The sequence below is a fragment of the Rhipicephalus microplus genome, chromosome 7, assembly GCF_043290135.1.
Source record: "Rhipicephalus microplus isolate Deutch F79 chromosome 7, USDA_Rmic, whole genome shotgun sequence".
In the NCBI taxonomy this organism is placed as follows: Eukaryota; Metazoa; Arthropoda; class Arachnida; order Ixodida; family Ixodidae; genus Rhipicephalus; species Rhipicephalus microplus.
In genome coordinates, this window is record NC_134706.1 from 86,275,242 (window position 1) to 86,299,403 (window position 24,162).

The 24,162-nt window shown below is 44.7% G+C and overlaps 2 protein-coding genes across 3 annotated transcripts in view; one reads left to right on the forward strand and one right to left on the reverse strand.

Moving 5' to 3' along the window:
* The first annotated feature begins 372 nt into the window (after window positions 1-372).
* LOC142767004 (uncharacterized) lies at window positions 373-16,364 on the forward strand. 2 transcript variants are annotated; one of them, XM_075868218.1, is made up of 5 exons: window positions 373-424; window positions 4,659-4,745; window positions 6,051-6,066; window positions 9,882-9,979; window positions 16,181-16,364. In XM_075868218.1, the coding sequence occupies exons 1-5, from the start codon at window positions 403-405 to the stop codon at window positions 16,318-16,320; spliced, it is 363 nt and encodes a 120-aa protein (XP_075724333.1). In that variant the 5' UTR covers window positions 373-402; the 3' UTR covers window positions 16,321-16,364. The 2 variants fall into 2 exon arrangements, with proteins under 2 accessions (XP_075724333.1, XP_075724334.1); XM_075868219.1 differs by lacking the exon at window positions 373-424 and adding an exon at window positions 3,601-3,697.
* Window positions 16,365-22,676: 6,312 nt separating this feature from the next.
* LOC119179006 (cytochrome P450 3A56) overlaps window positions 22,677-24,162 on the reverse strand; it is a 54,399-nt gene continuing 52,913 nt past the window's right edge. The window contains exon 14 of the mRNA XM_037430089.2: window positions 22,677-22,963. Within this exon, the coding sequence (XP_037285986.2) occupies window positions 22,886-22,963 (78 nt within the window). The 3' untranslated portion in view covers window positions 22,677-22,885. The remainder of the gene's footprint in view (window positions 22,964-24,162) is intronic.

Sequence of the window (24,162 nt, forward strand, 5' to 3'; positions counted from 1 at the left end):
CCATGCAGAGTACATTTCACAAATGCAGCTTGTATTTACGATACCTGGGACCATTAGACATTTTAGGCTATGTAAAGACAACAGTCGTGTTCACTGATCTGTACTAGCAGTTAACGTATGCTGAACGTGTCGCGTATGAGACTATCTGCTTTTGAATGATCGGTTTACGGTCATCGAGCAGTATGTGGACTGTTTTGTTCCACACATTGGTGAGGGCCGGAAAAGAATCAAAGTAGTTCTGTAGCACTACGTTTGAATTCACAGTGAAATATTTCAACCTCGTGTTACCGTACTCGGGTTTGACGTTACAGCACAGTTTAGTATTGCAAAATCTCAATCTGTGGGATCACCTCTTGCCTTCTCGCAGACGATGAGTCGCCCGCATCGATAACACCGAGCGCCATGCCTGACTGGAGGGGCGTAGGTGAGTATACTCGGAATTTATCAAAGGGTTTCCTTTATTGAGGGCACCTGTAACAATAACAAAATAGCCTTTTTCATTGTAACACGATGTAAATAACATATTTAAAGTGAATCGAGGCCGGGGCCGATTTGAACGTGTGCAGACGCGCGCACAATAGCGACGCGCAGGTCACGTGATATATTGATCACATCTGCGTAGGGTGTGGCTGCTCGACACTAATACAGTAAAAAAAAACAAATTAAAAAAGAAAAGTACGCACCCATTCTCATAAGAAGTAATCCACGTATTGAGCCTACTTAACACGAGGATGTTGTTTTAAAAGAAAAGGCACTTATCAGTGCTCATTTCACGATATTCTCTTTGGGACAGCCGAGCGGAGTATTCGGTACCACCGCTCTTTTCGTAAGTATATATTTAACCTTTTTTTAACTGCAGCATGTGCTTTTCGAAGTTAACACTAATAGATCACTCCTAGAGCAAAAGGTCAGATTTCAGTCCCCGAAATGAATGCCGCCGTCTGGACGAGACGGGAATACGAAGCATAAAGCGAGAGACAGACGGTACGATTTTTCATGCGGTGCTGCTTGCGGCGTTGGATCACCTGGAATGCGGCGTACGATGTTTCGAGACACATATAAGGTGAATAGGCAATCATCCGCATGCTCTACCCCCCCCCCCCCCCCCCCCCAAGGCGCCTCTGCATGCACGTTAGGAAGACATCGTATTGTCGTAATGAAGCACAGAACAACCAACTTTGCACAGCCACGCTTCGCTCTATCAAGAAGTGATTATTAAAATTACGCCATCGTGAACAACAACCACGTCACAACAGCAGCAACTTAACGGTAACTCCCGACTCGGACAGATATAGTGAGCACTGCCCGTCGCCTACGCCGCTCACACGGAAACTCGTCACCAAGCCCTTGTTTATGACAACCCGGTTACGCAGTGTACTCTTATGGAATGCGTTAGGATACGGTATTGACTTTCTGAACGTCATCGATGTGAAAAGCAAAGGTGCAAGTGAAGGGAGCCGGCTCACCTAGACGCACGTGTCACTGTGTTTACCTGCGACATGACCTTGCATCCCTGCTGGCGATCTCGCTAGTGGTTTCAGAAGTGGTGTAGTCTTGTAGGAATGGCGCACATCGATCATCACTTCGATCAATAAAGAGTTCTTTCACGTCACAACCGAAATGTACTCGATGTTTCTCACGCCACCGCGAGTGGCGTTGCTGGCAAATGCTCCGAGGCTTGACTCAACCGACTCGTCTTGGCCAAGTTAACTGGAGCGGAAACAGAGAGATGGCGCCACCATCGGTGTGACGACACACGCCTTTCGATCTATCATTGGCCGCGGCCGTGCGTCATTCCGACATGACGACGGAATTATACGCCTGGTTTCATGCACGCCTCGCATATCGACACGATAAAACGCCACGAAGCGTCACCATTCCTTCTGCCGCACTGCCGCGTCAAACGCTGCGTAACACGAAAAAAAAAAAAAAAACATGGCCCGAATCTGCATGTTACACTGCAAATGTCGTCGAAAGACGATAGTCTTGCGTCTGGGGAGAGTGAACAAATCGTTTATTTGATGTTCTGCGCAAGAAAATCGGTGAATGGTATTCTGGAGGCGATGCGTTAGAGTGCCTCGAGCGTGTAGCGAAGGCGAAAAGAGTGCATCGAGGCACGTTAGACCCGAGCGCCATCTGGCAGTTATCTTCGAAAACGAAGGCATGCACGCTCGCGGACAAAGATGCACGCCAGTCTCGGAGGTGATAAGGTGTAGAACGCAAAGCGACGGGCAGGTGCCACCACCGTGTCGTTGTTGCAAAGCGTTGGAAACACCATTTCGAGCACCGCGTTGCACTGTCAGCGCAGCGCGATAAACGCTACAGTCCTTAGAGTTACTTGTGCGTGCCTCTTCCAGCATAAAGACAGACATACGAAACATGGACGTGTTGTTATGGCGCCTCAGGTATGCGCAGCAATTGCTTTTTAATTGACAATCGCACAACTATGAAGGCTAAATCAGAAGCACTATTGGTGGGTGCTGCGGATGGGGTTGACCGTTTGGTGCCGATTGAGGTATCTTTCAAGGCGGACAAACAGACAAATGTACAGACAGACAGACAGACAGACAGACAGACAGACAGACCAAAATTTTTCCGTTGAAGGTCCCCAAGAAAGACTGCCGACTTCAAAAATAATACCGCTTGTCTCATGCGTACAAGCCATACAACACGCTACGTGTTCGCGATAATTGCTATGAATAGGTGAATCGTAGTCGGCGGATGTATACTAAATGAAATGTCGGGAATATGCTCATAGAAAACACCCCGCATTGCCACCCTTTCCCGTTTTCTACATAAGTCGGCAAGTGTAATTTATAACTGTGAATCAAGTCAGGTCGACAGCCGTACGCAATGACGCAGGGCCACCATGCATAAATGAGGAGCTCTGAAAGCATTTATGCCCCGAAAATCACTGTTATACACTTATTCTTTCTGCAGACGCGATCCACCTGAACGTACCCGCATATAATTTCACAGTAATAGCAAGCACAATCCAAGTGTTAGCGAAATAGTGGAGCATGCAGCCATGTTTACAATTATGGCGGTTCACTAGCAAAATATCCAAGCGGGGCAACACGCACTTCACATGTTCGCCTTGATACGAAATTGCTAAACTTGTTCAACTGCAGTCTTAGCGAGAATTATCAGCTGAGCATAAGGTGATAACAGCATAATTGGTATTATTGTAAAATATCTACACTAAAGTGCTGCTGAGTGGAACTCAAGTAATATTTTTTTTTTTAGAGCACGGTACACTGCAAGCAATAGCCACCACGTATTTTTATATGCGAGTAAGCCTATGAATAACGAGGTGTATTTTTAATGTGTTTTACACAGCCGCAGAGAGGTTTGAATGTTCAAATGTCATTTACGTTATACATAGGCCACAGAGTGTACCACAAAAAAAAAAAAAAAAACGAGCACCAGAGAGCAAGGATGGGCGTTTTGGCATGCTCGTATTACTCATGGCTGGCTGATGTGTTGGAGCAGCACAGTTAGAACTTGCCTACCTATAAACTTATGCATTACATGTGAAAAATGCGTAAGCCTAATGCTGAATTAGCACATGCGTTTTAATGGTTAACTCATGTTAGTACATGTTAATCCACTTACGACTGAAAGTAGAGTTCATAAGCTTGTATTTATTCCTACCTGCTTTTCAATTCTGAAGGTCCAGTACGAGGCACGGTGCCCGGTAAGTGTGAGCGGAAGTTTATTTCGCGCGTTTTCACTACACAAGTTGCAATACGATGCGCTATCAGTAGTGTTTATTAAAGCTCTGATGCCACCGTGAGGCTAACAATTCGAGAGATCATTGTATGAATGGCCACATGTCTATAAATCGAGCAGCATTGTAAGACTAGATATGTAAGAACTTATAGGTCAGTGCAGCAGACACAGCTCAACGGATACGAACACATCTGAGAGCTTAAGCAGAAACATTGCAACGCCCTTTAAAAAAAGCACACCAAGCAGCATAACAAAAAATTTAGGCCACCGAAGAAGCTGAAAAAATCGCCTGCGTATCTGCTTGCTTCGTTGCATATGTCGTCGAAGAACGATAGTCTTCTGCCAGCCGTCTTATTCAGCGCAGCATACGAAACACTAGTGTCTTTAGAATGACGTATCTTTATAATGTCTTGTGAAGGTACACACCAGCTTGCGCATTGATGTTGCGCCTGGAATATGCGTAACATTTGCTTTTGATCGACAACATTCACGAGTACGAAGGCAGCCACTAGTTCAAGATGGCTAGGCGTTCAGCAAGTGCCTAAACTCTTACCAGGTGACTGAATAGTGTGACCGACAGACAAACGAACAGACCACCATTTCCGTGTTCAACTATCCTAATAAAGACTATATCGTCTTTAAGACTACTTCGTGAAATGCAGAATGTGCAATAGGTTAATGCTTTTATTGATCCAGTATGTAAAATATTGGATTCAGATTTGTTTACTTGGAACACTTGATTGCGATTAGAGAAGAGTAGCCGGCAGCTGGGGTTGATATGTTTTCGCTAATGTTTGGAAAATTAGTAAGCCATTATGTACGCGTGCGTCCCCCTTGAGTGTTGCGATGCAAAATAAAATTTGGTTGCCTTATTTTCACATGCTCGTTTCCTCACTCTCGTACCACCCTTTCCTGCGTCTGGCCAGGTGACGACGACATGTACCAGATGCTCATCGGGAATGCACCAGTGCAGCACTACTCCGTGGGCCTATCACCCGAAACACCAACCTCAGGTATTTACCACCGTCGATACTATGGCGATGTCGTGGCGCAGTGTGTTCGCAGCTCCATGCTCTCTCTGTTCTTTGCTCAAGCTCCCATGCTTATTCAATGCTCACGAACAGTACAAAGGATAACAGTGCCATTCAATAGTTTTTTATAAAAATTGGCAGATACTACGTACAGTGAGAATCGATGATATGCGAAGCACGATTAAGAAATGTTGATGTGTCAGTTTAAAATCAGCACAACGTTACGAGGTGGAGCTAAATGATGCCGTACATGAATTACGTGTCATGATTATCATGTTTGGATGTGTTGTTTACCTTCGTCATCTATTCACGTTACGTGGTACCAAATTTAGTATATGTGGAGCTAGCAAAACGGCCGCGAGCATGCTATGAGCGGGGTATGTTGTCATGTTCCTACATAACACGCGTGTCAGGATTATGATGTTTGCACCAGTTATCTACTTCGTCATCCATTGACGTCACGTAACACAGAATTTTATATGTGGAGCCAGCAAAACGTCCGCAAGCACATCATAAAGGCCCCAATATACTCCAATTTATATACCGTTGACGCGCGCGCATGCTGGGCACAGTGACGCTACGTTAGCAAAACGCGAGCACGCTATATTCTGACGCAAGGCGCAACCAGTGTCCAGTCGTACAGTGTCCGAATAACGGCGTGGGCTTTCGGATGTCACTTAAAGGCCACTGTCTTTGGAAACTGAAATACTTCATGCTTAATACATGTTTTTTATAAAAGTTGCTAGCAGGTGCCTGAGCTGACTTGTAGTGAATGTACGCCACACAGAAAGAACAAGTTGACATGAAGCTCCCAGCTCTACTCCCATCCTCTGGTTCTGGAGCTTAGGCCGAGTAATATTTTTCCGTCCTACCATGCAGAGCGATATGGTACTGAACGTATACACAATGTAATCGCAGGCCAGATAACGACCATTAGTCAAGCGAGCCTTAACGACGCCGAAAGTTTCACACACAAACAAAGGAGGCACTGTCAGAAGTAGAAACACTTGGTGTTGCGCCTAGTCGTCTAGACGCAACCATGGAGTGAATCTATTGGTGAAACAATCGAGAACTGCAGGTTACTTGATTATTATAATGATTGATTGATCGATATGTGGGGTTTAACGTCCCAAAACCACCATATGGTTATGAGAGACGCCGTAGCGGAGGGCTCCGGAAATTTTGACCACTTCGGGTTCTTTAACGTGTACCCAAATGTAAGCACACGGGCCTACAGAAAACGGCACGTTACTACTAAAATCATGCTGTTAATCTCTTTTTTTGCAGATTATTCTTATTTCGCGTAAGTATAAAGAACATCTTTTATGAAGTCATAAATGGAAGGCGTAATTATGAATAATTTTAATGCGATAGCATCGTGTAAAAAAGACATGGCGACGGGTAGCACATGTGTGTGTTTGCAAATATGGCGACAGCCATTCCTATTTTCTAGACCAAGGCCTACGTGCTCAGCTGGGTGGGCCACATTCAAGAATTGTATTCACCAAGGACCGGCTTGGGTTTTTTTTTTTTGGTAGGGGGGTGGGGGGGAGTCGTGTGTTAAACGGCCATCTTTGGCGACTGGCGGTGACCGTTAAGCTGACTAAATAATTTATTATACCCCGCATAGTTGAAACGTGATAAAATTTCGGGCGGTGGGAGGGGTTTCACGAATTAATGAAACCACTAGAAAACTTGTTTCTGCAAACGAACTCCGGACTTACTACGCATAAAAATTTCAGTGAAAAAAAAAAAACAACAACGACAACGCAAGTTCCAGTAAAGCTTGAAGGAGGGCCCTTTATATTGCCACCCACGCTCACCTGACTTTACGCTATCAGGATTGAGCAGCGGAAAGGACAAGAGAAAAAAATTGGAGCATATCCACGCAGTGCATGATGATGAGTGGGGAGAAACATCCGTCAGTCCGTCCGCGTTTCCGCTCGTCCGTCCGTTTGTCCTTCCGTGCATCCGTTCGCGCATTCAACCGTCTGTGTGCCCATCCGTGCGTCCGTACATGCGGCCATCCCTGTGTTCGTCCGTCCACTCAACCGTGCATCCATCCGTGCATCCGTCTGTCCGTCTGCCCGTCCATCTAGCAAGCACTCCAAGTACCGCCATCTCACATATTGCAGTCATATATTCATCATATAAACGTACCGCCATCCAGCGGACATACCAAGGACTTAACGAGAGCTGGCAAGGCCGGACTAGAAGAGCGGCACGCATGCACTTTCTTACAGCCTGCGCTTCGTGTTTAGTTGCCACCTTCCACCACGGCTAGTTCACAGAACTGTGGCCCAACCCTCGGTAATCTTGCTGTGTTTAGAAAAATTTATTGTCACAGACGTCAATAACATTTCACCAGAACATTTTCTTGTTAGACATACAATGAGGATGATGACGAAACAGACTTCAATTATATGAACATGGATATGAGATGACGTGGATGGGACATGTACATTCGATGATGTGTGTTAAGAAAAAATGTTTCATGATTTCGAGTACTTCGTACTCAACTGTGGGAGAGCACTGAGCCGTGATTGATAGCTGGTCAGCAACGAATCTTCGATGGTTCACACAAACGCAAAACCAAATAAGTGACGCCCAGATGATTTACTATGCTTGGCAACGTTTTTTTGATTCCATATAGTGCTGAAAGTGCGTCCTTTTGTTACTAGTTTTGTTTTAGAAAGCTACAAATTCAAGGCAAAATTTATTGGAGATTAAGCAACCGATACTCGTCTCTGTACGTTATTTAATCAGAAACAACCATCTTTCTATTTATGAAAAGCGTGCGCGGGTTTCCTCCTCAATTCTAAGGAGTGCGCGCGTGCCACTTCTCTAGTCCGGCCGTCGAGGTGGCTACCTACTACTACTACTACTACTACAACCACCACTACTACTACTACTACTACTACTACTACTACTACAACCACCACCACCACTACTACTACTACTACTACTACTACTACTACTACAACCACTACTACTACAACCACTACTACTACTACTACTAATACTACAACCACTACAACAACAACAACAACAACAACAACAACAACAACAACAACAACAACAACAACAACAACAACAACAACAACAACAACAACAACTACTACTACTACTACTACTACTACTACTACTACTACTACTACTACTACTACTACTGCTGCTACTACTACTACTACTACTACTACTACTACTACTACTGCTACTACTACTACTTCTACTACTACTACTACTACTACTACTAACTACTAACTACTACTACTACTCATACATCGCGCACGCACGACCCACGGCGTAAGGATCTTCCCCGCTTCAAACGGCTTATCGCTCGTCGCAGGCCACGCCCGAGTGTATGGAACGCTTGCGACTGTATCCCAATCTTCGGACGAAATAGCGTTCGCGTTTCGAGTTCCGTTGGTTTCAGAAGTACCGCGAGCACCAGCAATTGCACTGGGATAGTAGATCGCGTGTGTATACGACTTCTTGAGCCGGCGACCAGATTTACCGCGTACCGACGATTGCGTCTGTCCTTTGAGGGTTACTTATTTTTCTATGCGCACGTTCTCAAAACAACGAGGTCTGTCTCTAGTGGCTTGTCTTTTGTGCCCTTTACCATAAAACCTAAGTGGGGAATGTTGTAAATGTTCAATTTTGACAACTTGTTGAATATGTATAAAAAGTCATTTTCTTTCTTGCTTTCTTTTTTTCTTTGGCTTCTCTGTTACTAACCTCCTAACAAGCTCTATAAGTTACAAACGAGCTCAAATTAACTGTGGCAGTGATACGTGGCTAGGATCCCACATTTGATACTTGTCATTTCTTTATGCATGAAATCGCCTATGGAGAGTCATGAATCATTGATGAGCAACTATGGAGTTCCTTAAAAATAACTTGAGGGTACTATGGCACTGCAATCATTCAGCGACCACGAGAATGATGGGTAGTACACAGATTTGCCTAGTATTCGTACTTGCGGGCATCGAATCGCACGTGTGGCTTTATTTATTGCTGTGTTTTGGTTTTTTTTGAATGAACGAACGAACCCTTTTGAACTTCGCGACCCAATTGGAAATAGTAAGCATAAAAAAGAATGTGGTGAAGCACAACCTCGGAACATTTGCTGCATTTTGTTTAGTGAGAAATTAGCTCCAAGCCACACGAACACACACGGAGCCAGAAGCAGGCCAGAAGTACGGAGATTAGACAAATCTGTGCACTACTCATTATTCGCATGCTCGCTGAAGCGTCGTGCATTACAGCTCCCATTACACTAGCGCCACAGATAACTCTAGTGGATATTTAGGAAACTCTATGATCGTGAGCACACTTAGGGTGAACATCGCAGCGCGTGTCGCACTGGGCCAACAGAAACACTTACCTACACATATTTGAAGCTCGGCAAATGCGTAGTGCATGGGAAGTGGGACTACTTTAGCACCACGAGCGCCACATCTTCTAGTCGCACCTTCCTCGAAGGTGCTCACCGATAGGTGGCGCTCACGCTAATAGTATAACCATGCGGGAAAAGAAGTGACCATTTGCAGAGCTTATTGTTGGTGTAGTTGGCGTCACTGATACCAACATGCGGCACGCACCCCCGTTCTCGCACCAATCACGATTGAACCTGCCCATAAGGTCCGAACGTAATTGTTCTCAAGTTCTTGGAAGAACACTGAAGAGAAACAGCGGCTTGATTTAGACCGATAAACTGAACTCCGAGATCTAACGCCATAATTTGATGAAATTATCTGAAACTTTGTATGCTACGTTCATGGTCGTCTTTATCGTGTAGAGGCTACGCAAGATTAAGTAGACACCACCAAAATTTACCACGTCACGGTGTTTGGTGCGGGAATCTGATGGGGTGTCTCCACCTTCATTTTCTTTTCGTGTGTTTTTTTTACTTACCGATTACCATGTGGCTGTATGAGTGGTGTTTTCGGGATTCTGAAATCGTACTTTACTTATACGCGACACACCGTTTTGCTCTTCAGTGTGGCTTTAAGTTGAGAGCTACGTGTGCACATACTCTATGTCGTTAGGATGTGAGACGTTCAAGCCACATACACGACAGTGCCTAATTACGGGGAATGCCTCCATTGACAGGAACTACATCACCACCAGCACGTGGGTCTGGTTCTTCCTAATCGTGCTCACGGGCATCATCTCCTTCACAACGACGCTGTTCGTCATCACTTTGGTCGGTGAGTTCAACGCATGTATCTTAAAAAGAATTGCCGAGGTGATGATGAGGACCAAGTGGCGATTGGTCAGTTATTACACAATAATGAAAAAAAAAAGAATATATGGAGTAACAACAACAATAACATCGGCGGTTTTACCTGCCAAAACAAGGATATGATTGTTAAGCACGTTGCAGTGCAGGGCTACAGTAATTTTTGACCTTAGATTGGATTGGAATGGTGGGGTTTAACGTCCTAAAATTACGAATTTTCGACCTTGTGTTGTTTCTTAACATCCACTAACAATCGCACAATACAGCAGTGGTGTTAGCTTCGCGGGAAGGTCGCTAAATTTAGCGTATTTTCAGTTGTGCTAGCGACAATTATATCTCTTCCGAGTCTTAGTGATTTCAGGGGGTACTTCCAAAGTTTAAGGTAGATTGTTTTAAAACACACATAGAAAATTAGGAAACTGCGAGAAGAGTCGAATGGTCGGAACAAGATTTAATGAGGCCAAAGCATATGGGATCAAACTGCTTGTGGCACTGTGATCTTTAGAGTGTAATGCTTACCGGTTCACAGTGGCGTAGCCGTGGGGTAAAAGCGCAGTCCAACGTCATTTGCCATAACAGAGATTGATTCAAAATGTTGTGTAATTAAAAAAATTGGCCCCGAATCGGCATGTTACACTGCAAATGCCGAAAGATGATAGTTTTACGTTTGGAGAGAGTGAACAAAATGTATATTTCACGTTCTGCGCAAGAACATCGGTGAATGGTATTCTGGAGGCGCTGTGTTAGAGTGCCTTGAGCGTGTAGAGGAGGCAAACGAGCGCATCGAGGCACGTCAGACGCGAGCGCCATCTGGAAGTTATCTTCGAAACCGAAGGAAGGCATGCGCACCCGCGGAGAAAGATGCATGCCTGTCTCGAAGGTGATAAGGTGTAGAACGCAAAGCAATGGGCAAGTGCCACCACCGTGTCGTCTTAGCAAAGCGTTGAAAACACTTTTTTGAGCATCGTGTTGCACTGTCAGCGCAGCGTGATAAGTGCTACGGGCATTAGAATTACTTGTGTGTGCCTTCTTTAGTATAAAGGCACACATACAAAACATCGAGGTGTTGTTATGGTGCCTCAGGTATGCGCAATAAGTGCTTTTTAATTGACAATCGCGCGAGCATGAACGCTGAAACTTGAGCAATATTGGTGGGCGCTGCGGATGGGGTTGGCCGTTAAAGATATTGCTTGGTGCCGTTCGGGGTATTGTTATGACGGACAAACAGACAAGTGTACAGACAGACAGATAGACAGACTAACCAAAGTTTTTCAGTCAAAGGTCCCCAAGAAAGACTATCATCTTCAACGAGATCAAAGCACACCTAAGGAGTGAATGATGATTGGTGGGGCGAAGCGTTCGTGAGCATGTGCATGCTTTCGTCCGTCGATACGATCTTGCTTTCGTCCGTTCATGCGCCCGTCTGTACATCTGTCAGTGTGTCAGTCCATCCGTGGGACCATCAGTGCGTCCATCCATACGTCCGTTCTTCCATCCACCCGTTAGTTCATCTGTCTGCCTTTCTGTCTGTTCGTCCGTCCCTGCGTGTGTTCGTGTGGCCGTCCCTCTGTCGGTTCATCCGCGCGTCTGCTCCTGTCTGTCTGTCTGTCTGTCTGTCTGTCTGTCTGTCTGTCTGTCTGTCTGTCTGTCTGTCCGTCCGTCCGTCCGTCCGTCCGTCCGCCCGCCTATTTAGTGAACAGTCCAAGTACCGCCATCTCACATATTTTCATTATGTATTCATTATGTGCAAGTACTGCCTTTTAGCAGACATTCTAAGGACCGCTCTTTCGGGTATGTGCCACCGGTGGTTACGCACTACAACGGGGGACGCACAGGTCACGCCATAAGAAGCTTCGCTCCTAAAAGTTATTCGTTTACGTGCTTTATCAAATAGAAATTAGGACTCATGAAAAAAATTTTCATCCTAATCATTGTTTAGCGACTTTTTGGAAGTGGTCTGGCAACATACAAAAATGCGTTACCACCATTGTATGGTGGCTAGAATTGGGAGGTGACGCCAACGGGAGCTCGGAGCCGCTCCTTCGTTTCGAGCAGCGCGGCGGTGGCGCTGTCGGCGGAATGGTGATGCTAGTTACGCGCGCGCGCCTTGAGCGCGCGGACCTTTCAAAGATGCTGTTGCTGAAGCATGATTCAGATAAATTGGCGATTCAGATAACTCACTGTGACGATGGCTGATAGAACGCCATTTCAAGCATTAAAAGAAATTGGCTGCCGCTGCAAGACTTCTGTGACGTTGAATCTGCGCAAATTAAAGCTTTCGTTCGCATATCCCTGCAGTGTTTTGGAGTGCAAGGCAACGGCGTTTTTTTAAAAAAAAATATTACCAAAGTTCTGGGCGAGGAAAATAAAACAAATATTTATTGCACATCATATTATTAGGAAGATCTATTGCACATCATGGAATACAGGGTAAAATAAAATAAAATGAAAAAATACGCACATTTACATACGCTCGGGAGTAGTTAAAAACATTGAAACATTGCACACAGACAGCGCATCGCTTGGCACTAAGTAATAGGAGGCATACAATCACTTTCCACTCGGCAAAAAAAAAAATCAATAGAGCTTAAAGTTACAATATCAAACTCAAAGCACGCGTCTAAGCTTCAGCAATTTCATTCTTTCCTGCTTAGCGTTTCGTTTGCTGTTCTGGGCTTTCACATGAAAGTGGAGCCTAGTAAGAACATAAAACTTGATAATTTTGTTTGTGAGGGACATACTGTGGTCAGGGCAGCCAATAAGTGTAAGCTTTCTTAACTGCAAGAAGGAAACCAAGTCCATGATGCTGTCAGGTTTGACTTCTGTAACACTGAAGCAGTGGGTAAAAGTGTTCTCGAGAGTGGTCACGAGTTCATTGAGCTTGACTGATGGGTACAGCAGGCCTCCTCGGTCAACAGCAGCCGTGAGGGATGCTGCAGCTGGAGATGGATCGTTCTCGCCTTGTAGGAGCTGCTGGCTGCACTCTGCACATTTGGTGCTTGCAACGCTTTTTCTTGCCACATATCCAGCCATGTAGAATATGAGTCTGGCATCGCTGCTTTGCACGACCATGTCTGCATGCTCGGTGCCGTGGCCGTATTCATTGAGCACTTCATGTGCTTCGGCAAGGTTTCCTACGTCAAGAAGCTCGTCTAATTTCCTCCGAGGAGTGAGGTCCTTTCCGTTGTCAGCTCCCAGCAGACTTCTCAGCAGTCCTGAGGACACATTGCTTCCTTTCGGTGGTTTTGCCAAATTCTGGAAGCTCAAAGTGTTGACCGAGATTAGGAACTGGGAGGCAGTCGGATGATCATTGCATCCAGACATTTGTCGGACGATTCCAAACAGCCTCTCCAGGGGGTCCTGACTCAAGCGGCATGTCATCATATAGCTGAAGTTCAACTTCATCGTCAGGTAGCGGAGAAGGTGTAGCGTGCTTGATAAGGTAACACGAAGCCCCTCGGCTGTACTGCGGCTTAGGAAACCTCCGGAGCCAGCAGCTGTTTCCCAATCGTCCAGGTAAGTCAAGAAGTTTTGAATGCACTTCTCGTGCATCCCTCCAGGCTTAAGTGCACCCTAACTGCACCTTGAAGTAATGGCCTCAATGAGCCTTCTCATTCTTTCCACAAAGCTGACTGTCGCCGCTGTGCTCCCATGCTTTTCTTCGATGGTTGCATTGTACAAGAAAAGGCCTCTGAGGACTTCATCACTGTAAAGCCGCACTGCATAATTTACCCTCATTTTCTCAAAGCCATTGGGATGCACAACCGATTTGCTAATATGAGGCATGGCTTTGAGAGTCGTGTCATGCTGTTCATCAAGCTTCCGGGCACAGTCAATAGGGTCAACACTGGCATGGCCTTCTGGCAGTTTCACGCCCGTTCGAACAAAGGTGTTCCTCACACATTTAAGAAGGTGTGGGAAGTCCGAGATGAAGTGCAGAAAACGTTCTGGGTCTGTAGGGTGCTGCCTTCTACATACTGTGTTTTCTTTCCTGCCGTGTACGCCGAATGAGTGCCACATGCTTCTGTTCCACGCAGCTCCATCAGTGGTGATAAAGTCTACGTGCAGGCCGGCGTTTTCGCTCATGACTACTGCTTCGAGGATTATTTTGCCTAACGTCTCGGACTTCACATTGCTGCGTGATGCGAACACACCAATAATCTGGTGCCACGTGCCTGTAAAAGGCACGAACAATACTACAAGGCCATGGTCACATGCTACGGAGCGCTCACTCTCTGGTGTGAACTTCCCAAGGTCCACAAAACCTTCGATGGTGCCATCGGTTCCCAAGCTCAAGTGTTCAGATAGCTTAATCTCATCAATTAACAGCCCACCATGGCGCTGGAACAAGTCCATAGATTTTGTTTTTTCCGCCACAGCAGCAAACACTTTTTCGCTCAGGCCGAATCCACTCCTGTAACGCTTGAGATATCGACGATGTGATGTTCGAGAAGGCAACGCCATGATGTTGTTTTTGCGTATATGCTCATAGAGGCGTGGGCTTTTCATGGACATAATAAGGCACTCTAGAGCCCATTCACTTTCATACTTCATCCCTTTCGTGGATTTTCTTTTAGCCGCAGCAAAGCACGCCTTGACTTGTTGCTGCTGCTTAATGGGTAGGGCCTTCGCCGCTTCTTCAAATGCTGTAGAATCATTCCGTGCATTCTTTTCTTTCATTTGTTTGATGAGTGATTTAGCCTGCAGGACACTCAGGCGACTCCTTTTCGCTTGCGCTGTTCGCAGCTTAAGCCTGTATGAAAGCTTTTGGGACTGGGCCACATTTTTGCCTTTTCTTCGCCTGTAGGACTCACGATTCAGGAGTAGTCTTCTGAGGTGCTTGCATTGTGGGCAGGCTTTTTCTGGCGTTGGAGCAACCCCACGGCAAGATGGGCTGAAGGTTCTGCCATCAAAAGTCTTCTCCTTGTACTTTAAATTCACTCCAAATTCACCAGTTTTACCAAACCCTCTGCATGGTATCATGGAGTCGACGTCGCGAAGCAACTCTTCTGCCATTTCGATGTCGGTAATGTCAAGGGTCTTTATTTTTGTGGCTTGCACAAAAGCTGTCGCTTGAAGTTTGTTTTCATCTGATGTCATTAGCACATACTTGTCAATAGTCAACTTGTCACCATCTAGTGCGCAAACTGTAAACACCGTGGCGTTGTCGGCTCCAGCAATTAGATGTCGAGCCCAGTAAGCGCTGGGAAGACCACACTTGCGGACGTCGGGAATTGCGGGCACATTCGGAACAGGTATTTGGTTACTGTCGCTTTCTGTGCTGTACGAGCCAGCTGTCTTCTCGCAAGCAGACGTGCTTGGTTCCTGTCGCCGAATTTTCGATGGTAGGCCGCAAGTGGATGTTCTTGACGTCCTTTTCTTCGGCACTTTCTTTGAAAGATACGCAGGAACATTTGGGAATATGGTTGGCACCGCGTCAGATTTCAGCACCGGTTTCCCTCGGGGAATCTGAACAGTTTCGCCGTTTATCGCATGCGTGTAAAAACGCTCAATAAACTGCTCGTCGAAATGAAGCTCACATAGCACCGACTTCACGTCCAACGACTTGTCGGCACGGGGTACGGCTCGTTGCTAGGCTTCGAAGAGGGCAGGGTCTTTGGGAACAGAGAAAAGAGAAGCACGCTGACCTTGCTCCCTCGATGACACATAGCCGCTCGTGCAGCCAGGAGCAAAGCAGTGGCGTTGCCTCGCTTTCGTAGTGCTGGAGTTCATCCTAAGGTCGGCACTCACACTGTCATGTCAGCAACTAAATACATTTTGCCATAAGCGAGACATCAACGCGGAAAACTGCACACACCCAGACACGCTTCCAGAGGCGAACCAGCGAACCCAGCGGCGAGTCGACGAGAGAGCGCGGAGCGCGCGCTTCGCCCGCATCACTATGCCGACAGGAGCGCCGTGGTGGCCGTCGCGGCGGCGCTTGAAAACGAGGATCGCGCGCGCTCGGCGAATATGCGGGCGCTGGCGTCACCTCCCAATTCTAGCCACCATAACCATTGTAACACACGCACCTTTAGCACTTTAACACCATCAAAATGCAAGCGCTCCGGAACTCCGGAATGACGCAGAAACCCGGAATTCACTTCCGTTGCGCCCATAACTGATGAAGGGGCCGATTTTGACAGCAGCCTATCATTTTTTCACGCAGACTCCGAGTATGGGGACAGCACGCCGGCACGTGGCGGGTCGCAAGACGTGTTTTTTGAGGCGTTGCCACCATCGCCGCCACAACCAGTCATTACGCCGTCGCCACGCAACGACACGCACTACGAAGAGATCATATTTTGAACATCTGACCACTTTCTTCGTTTTCCCCCGTCCTCTTTCCCAAATCACAGCACGCAGCGTATATGGCCATTGTAATACATACGTAACTTTTGAATGTGTTCTTCATATTATCTTCATTATCTTCTCGTTACATGCCCCTTACTCAGTTACATAGCTCCTGCACTGCATATTGGCTGCTGCTTTGTTTTCACAGCTTCAATCTCAGCTTTCCAAAGAGTAATGCAGTCATGTGCTCATAAATGCGGGGTGATTCTTAGTGAACTGCCGGCACAGTGAACAGAGCCGTCCGTCCGTCCGTCCGTCCATTCATCCATCTGTCCATCCATCCATCAATCCATCTATTCATTCATACATGCACACATTTGTCCGCCTACGCCTGGGTGGTCTCGGGATCACTTGATCACTTCCTTAACTTCGGATAGGCCAAACGTATTATGAGAGAATTAGAGGGTCTTAAAATACGCCCGACTAGGCGTGGATTAAACAAATACGTGAAAATTCGTCGTGTACGTCGTCAACACTTTACTGCAGACACGTGGGCCACAAACCCGTTTACCACAGGCCGCTGTATGCGTATATATTCGGCATGAGCAACAGGGGATTGAAAATTCACATCTCCACAGGAACTGCTGAAATGGTGCTTGAAAGGCGATCACGTTAAGTAAATTGGACATCGGCAGAGTTGACCGAATGAATGCAAATAATAAATATAAGGGTGCTAGCAGAATTCTGCGTGGCAATCAAGCTTCCCACGAAACAGTCATGCCAGGTCTCGAAGTGTCCTTGGAAAAGGACCCGAGGGAGACGTAATGTTGATAAAACGCCGGTTGTGGTTTCAATGATGGTCCCCTAAATTCAACGTGACAGCGTTACAGAGCTCATTTAGCAGAAATTACGCGTCGGCGTGATGCCGGCGTCACTAATTATGGGCGAGAAATTACCACAATGTACATGACCGAAAAATTGAGAAACATGCAAATAAAATACATCTCGGGGTCCAAGTGATTCTCGAACTCGGTTGCTCGCGTGGCAGGCAGGTGTTCTCGCACATTGCCAGATGTCTGTTTGGAAATACTGTCAAGATGCCTTCCTCTGCTTGAAAATGCCGTCTAAATTACGTTGATTGTTTACAAACACACGCGACCTGTGTACAGGCTTGACAATACAGCACGTAATATCAATATTATTGCGCGGTATAAGCGTATATTGCCATCAGGCGTGATAACCCGTGATTATGTCACAACGACTTCGTGGTTCAAAGCCGGCACAGATATTAGTGCGTGTATTCACTTAAGTCCACGTGGTGGGTACACAGAAAGCTCGAAAAGATTTTCTGCGCATATCGTAATTTAAAGCATGCGATACATTACCCAAAAGGCAGCCATTTACGAAAGCTTGACGGGAACAGCCACTTTCCACTTTATCGATTACATTGTAGTAATCCGCAAGATCTCGAGTAACATCATACAATAAAAACTACGCACTAAGCTGTTGAAGTACGCACCAGGGCAAGATATCGCCGTCGCATTTCAGCTATTAAAAGAGAAGCTTGAGGGTCCACCAATTTTCAAGAACGAGTTTTTTTTTTGGCAATACACTGAGTGGTTGATGTAAAGGTTAAGAGCCTTGGAGTTAATCAGAGGTATGTTCTGAGATATTAAATACAATAAAAATTTTCATTGGTAACACAGATAATGTTGATAGTGTCGCTGTGTATATATAGGTTCAAAACGGCAGCTTTTCCACCATGTTGTCTAAGTCTTCATTTCATGCGGCAAAAATTACAAATAAATGAAACAGATTAGCAGGAAAAAACAACAAAAGGGTGAGTTTTCTTCACCCGGTGCAGTTTTTACGCCCATTTAGTGAAAACTGGCCAGTTACTTTTCTGGAGGAGAATAAAGCAGGGGCCCGCCCGTAGAAAGCCGCCCTCAGTGGTCTAAATTGTTACCACATCAGCACTCATAATACGTGACAGATATCAAAAGCATGCCACAATCCAAGACTCGTGCAAAACATGGATCACTCACCTAAGCAAGTATCGACACCTCTCGTTCCCTTAGAGTAGAAATTTCCGGTCAACATGTAAAGAAGTTCTTTTTATAAAACTAACCTTCAGAGCTCCAAAATTAAATTATTATATGCATAAAGCTGGCCTGGCTGCTTTCCCTTTTTGCTGATTTTGTAACGATGACGAAGCAATCGAGCACTATTTTTTATTGGGTGGCTGCTTCAATTTACTGAGTAAAAACATTCTTAAACTGGCTTTCAATAAAATTAGATTTCATTTGATTTTTTCTAATGTTCTCTCTCGTCATTAGGTTGTTGTCAGCGGGATATCGGTTCCACTACAGAAAGACTCTTGATCTAATCTACACGCTTTTGATTGGAAATCTCTAATTTTGTAAAATTAAATTTGTCAAAACATTTTGCATTGCATTAGATATACAATGATGCCGCAATCACTTTTATAATTTTTTCTCGGCCGATCCTCCAGAGGGGGCGTGAGTCATACATACAGGGCATCATCATCATCATCATCATCATCGTCATCTCATAGAACCGCTTGGCACATGTAGGAGTCTGATTCAAGGAGGAAGAAGATATTGGCAAGCTGGACAGTATTGATATAGATGTCTAGGCAAGCTGGACATCAATATGGTTCTTGGCCGAGCCCCCTTTGTCGACGACTGCCATCAGTATGAGAGGATCATCATCATATTCATCATCATCATCGTCATCACTGGGTGTATTGCGGGCAACTGTTATTCTACAAAAGACTGCTGCTCTGAACTCAATGCGCTTCCTGTAGCTCATTCGTGGAAATGATTTAATAGCAGCCGCAGAGGACCTGCCCACGAATAACGTTTCACTGCGTGTCCATAGCTGGAATGTGGAACGTCCAGAGTTGTTCACTTTAATGGAAGACCCACAGCAGCACTAAAACGCTAACAGTTTGTTGAATGTATTACGCGGCTTTGGAAATTTGTTGATATGTACGGCAGAAAAAATGAGTAGCCCTTTGAGAGTAGGGGTGTGACGCAATTTGTGGCTATAGTTTACACTCTTAGTATCCGGGGTCGCGTTGTCATTGCCAACTATATGGTGAAACCAACTTTTTCACATCGAAAGGAAGCAGCAATCTCTCATAGCATTTTTGACTAGCAGTTGGTGTGTGCCTATAGCATGCAGAACTAGATAACTTGCGCCTAAATGTAGTGCATGCAGTGCACAAGAATGCGTGATAAAAAAAAATGTGCCTGTGGTGGCACGTATGTTGTCATGTAGTGTTTTGATTACTACTAAGAGCACGCATCACACACATGAGAGATTTATAGTAATAATTTTGATGACCTGTATTACGATCTTTATTGCAGGCGAGAAGTGGTAGCTAGATGGTAAAATCGCAAGATTTTCATTCGAATTCGCGATGTTTTTGCTATAAAAACTCTTAATATCTGCTACTAAGTACACGAACATTGGAGGTAATTTTTAACCTTAATTTAACGTTAAATTTCGATAAATAGCTAACTATGAATTTTCAGGAGTTTTATGGTGTGCATGTAGAAGTGTGTGCCACTGTGAGCTTTCACAGTACAATGCATATTAGCTTTACCAACTGCCATTCGTCCATTTCATAATGCAGCATCACGCAATTGGTATAAGTAAACTTCAGATCATTCGTCAACTATGTATTGGGATTGAACGTGCAAGTAATATGCCTAGCTTTCAGTAATAAGAGGATAAGGCAGAACAACAAAAAAAAAACACATGACAACAGATTTATCTGTCGCAGGCGAATTTCGAAATTCCTGATCTTCTACAATGCACACTTCGTGTTAATCGTTCTCTCATATTTCATACCCTATACAGGCCTGAATGTTAGCTGTTCTCATCACAATAGTATTTATTAATCAATTTACAGTGCAGTAACAATGAGATGACTACTCCGCAGAAGAATTTGACCTGATATTAGAGTACAATATGGCAAGCTCAGCTTGAGCAGTCATCAATTGCTGAAACTTTCTCGCAGCGCACGACTCTCCAGCCTCGCTTACTCCGAGCTCGTTAGGTGATTGGAGGCACATAGTTCAGTACACTCGTTACTTTTTAGATGCCAAGCAGCTCATGGCGGAGTTCTATCCAGTGTCCGGCGGGACCACTCTTGCCGTGCACGCGCAACAGCTCACCGAAGCACTGCCAGAACGCTCTCTCTCTCTCCTCTCTCTCTCTCTCTCTCTCTCTCTCTCTCTCTCTCTCTCTCTCTCTCTCTCTCTCTCTCTCTCTCTCTCTCTCTCTCTCTCTCTCTCTCTCTCTCTCTCTCTCTCTCTCTCTCTCTCTCTCTCTCTCTTTCTCTCTCTCCCTCTCTCTCTTTTTTTTTTTCGTGCTTTCACGCCCGAGCACTTCGGCCTGTGTAAGGGTCTGGTTGAGACGCTGTGGCCTCTCCCCTTACACTCTTTCATCAATATTGTAATGGCCTCTGGGAACTAGATTGTGCAAACGCACGTTGAATTGACGTATTGTATCGTAATGAGAACGCGCTGGCACGCGCTATAGCGTGTTCGGGCCCAACGTTATTCGGGCCTGCGTAAGTGGTTGTGTTAAGAGGCTGTGACATTTCGCCCTTATGTGCTCTCAACAATCACATGATCGCATCGGGGAACGAGATTCTACAGACGCGTTTCAACCCACATGCTCCTGGTTGACATGGCGATGAACCGGCGTGGCGTGCTCCCACAAGAGTTCTGGAGGAGTAACAGCAACAGAAACTACAGCAAATTCATGATGTGCTCCACTTGCAAGGACGCGTAAACATCGGGCAAGGTGCCCGTGATCAACGGGACTTCAAGTCTCAAGTAGCATGCTCACCAAAAATAAATTCTTATAAACATTTTAATAAGCTGCACATGTACCAGGCCTTATTTATAGAGCATTTTTCTGAAATATTTTAAGCGGTAACTTTTTTGTGCGCGTGACTACCTTTTGAAACCCACAAAACAGTGGAAAACACGGTAAGAAAAGAAACCTTCCTATAAATCGACCGTTCCGTGCATACTCTCAACTCTAGCTTTTTTATGTTATTCGAGCGTCTCGCTTTTATTTATTCATTCCGGTAGCTTTATATTTTTCACTCGTTAGCACGTAGGCAACATTGCGTAAGTTGTAACGCTTTCGGGCTTTTGTTACGAATAATAATAAAATGCATCAATTAATTTTTTCACAGTTTAGGAGAGTTGCTTGTTGGGAAAGTCGGTACATACTTACTGAAATAGTTGATTTGTTAGTGCCACGTCTCTGCTCTTCCTTTGTGTTTCTAGTGCTCTGCTTTTTCCGATTTCGACGTTTTGTGGCTTTCGCTGTTTACTATTTTTAGAAACCGTTTCATAAAACGTACCGCTTTTAATATTTTTGTTTTTGCTCTGTGCACTGCATAGGCCCAAAAATATAATCCTGAGCTTGGCAGAAAGACCACTTCAATCTATGTGGAGACGTCAGAAGCACTGTTAGGCGGTGCACGAAAGAATCAGTTGAAAAGCGCATATGGCTGAAGATCACATCAACCTCGTTCGCAAAAAGTTTAACCGGAGTCATTTTTGTTTTAGTTGAATTGTTTTGTAGTCTAGTTCCAACATTGCATTATTTTGCATATAAAAAACCAACAGCATTTGCTGTATAAAAATAAGTGGTAGTGTATTCGCAGTACATGATTTTAGCTTTTTTGTTAGTACTTTATTTTGTGAAATGCATATCAAGCTGTTGAAAAACCAAGATAAAACATATTTGGCTCAGACGCCACAAGAGCAGGTGATGAATAGGGAGTTTTATATCCGCATGCTCCGACACATGCGGGATGCATTGCGACGTCGTCACCACAGCCCAGCACGACAAAATTTCTCGCAAATCTCAGCATTACTGCACTTACATATCCGTCACACTCGCCTGACCTCTACTCGTGCAATATTTTGATGTTTTCTCGAGTGAAGAAAGCCCTAAAATGTCACCGCATGGGGAGCGCGGAGGCCATTAAAGAAGCCCAGACAAAAAAGCTGACAGCCCATCCAAGAGAAGTGTTGTTCAAGTGTTTCAAATACCTCAAGAAGCGTTGGAAGCTGTGTGTAGGCTGCAAGGAAAAATATTACGAAGGAGTGCTGGTAAAATGATTACAATGTTAAAGACTTTTTTTTATTAACTCTGTCTCGAAACTTCACGAACCAAGGTTGTGTTTTAACCAATCACAGCATTTCGAAAACCAAAAGTAAGTTCTTAACCGGGAGGGCTTGGATGAAAAGCTAGAATGGCAATCGCTGCTGGAGTCCGTAGAAAGTATGCAGAAGGGTAATAAAGAAACTTTGAAATTACGAAGCCCAAACTCGAAATGTTTTATTGACAAGTGCGTTCAGGTGCGACAGGAAATAACAGCAAACGTGCAATTGCATGAGTTCGGCCATGTCATGAGGTAAAAGTTCCGCTCGTTGCTGATATCGAAACAATCGACGAAAAAGATACCTAAACTATTGTCACTCACATAAGAAAACGCTATTGCATCGTATTTTTTCTTCATCGCCTAGAGTTTTTGCAGTTTCAGCCAGATACCTTCCGTGGGCAATCCCAGTAAAGTCTTTGCAGTATATGTAGGTGGTTTCTGAAGGAAAATGAAGATAAAAAGAAGTTAGACAACTATTCAAAAAATCCCAACGACATAACAATTGCCACCACGCTGAAATAATCGCAGTGATGTTCTGCGAGACTGCAGCCACAAGGTTGGTTTCTATCTATTGGTGAAGTATGTTTGCATACATCCCACGTAGCATTATTTCGACAATTACTTTGTATTTACCGTGAGGAGTCGTGGAATTCGTGATTTACACTTGAAGATTTTTGAAATTGTGCACGTAGCAAACTGCCATTTCTACCTGCTTAACACCACACTGTTAGAACGGTATGGAAGAGTAAGCTTCGGTGAGGTAAGACATGCTTATTTGACTAGGCAAGAATTTAGACAAAATCGCACTTCTCTTTCTTTTGCAGTTTGCGCTATAAGGCCACTGAACTATTGATGATAGTTAAGTGGCGCACGCAAGATAAACGCAGAAGAGCCCACAAACGTGTGCATATCACACGTTCATTGGGAGTGAATATGTGGTTCGCTGAAGTCGATGTCTCTGTGATGGCTGCCGTAAAATTGAAAAGAAACTTCAAATATGAGCAAACAAGGTTGTTTTTTGTTTGAGCAGACGAGAAATGAAGAACAGGTTCATTTAGGTACCCGATTAACCAACTTGAGCAAAGTTTCTTATGCTTAAAAGAAAAAAACGTCATGTTCTAGACAGACGAAGAAGTATAATTTTGATTGAGAGTTTGATAAAAAAAAACGTTTTCCTCATAACGAGAGCAGTGGCAAACTAAGAGCCCATATTTTGAAGAATATGTAAACTCGTCACTATGACACTTAACATCACTATGAAATGTTTTGTTTATAAGTGACTAAGTGTTCAATGAGACCACGAGTTTTAGCAATTAGGCAATCAAGATGTAATCAAAATCAAGATAAAAAATAAGGCTTGTAGTGAACATTTCTTTTCAATATTAGCATATTGTACGAGCTTTTAAAGCAGTCAAAGAATGCAGTTAGGATCGGACAACTTTTTTTCCGAGCAAAAAGGATTTCGTATTTTCTTGTGAATTTGTACACAAAGTATCTCAACATTAACGCTGCTGTTTACGTTGTAATGTTGGTAGCGCGTCACATGCGTCGCAACTCATGATATTGTTACGTGTACAATAACACTGAGTCAGTCGTAAGACACAGTACAGCTCACGCCCGAACGTCAACTTTATCGA

What these genes read in the sequence shown, in the direction of transcription:
- LOC142767004 (XM_075868218.1), top strand. Translation starts at nt 403, where the DNA reads ATGCCTGACTGGAGGGGCGTAG. An exon ending in GCCTGACTGGAGGGGCGTAG is followed by an intron (nt 425 to 4,658) that starts GTGAGTATACTC and finishes GCGTCTGGCCAG; the next exon opens with GTGACGACGACATGTACCAG. An exon ending in GTTCGTCATCACTTTGGTCG is followed by an intron (nt 9,980 to 16,180) that starts GTGAGTTCAACG and finishes TTTTTCACGCAG; the next exon opens with ACTCCGAGTATGGGGACAGC.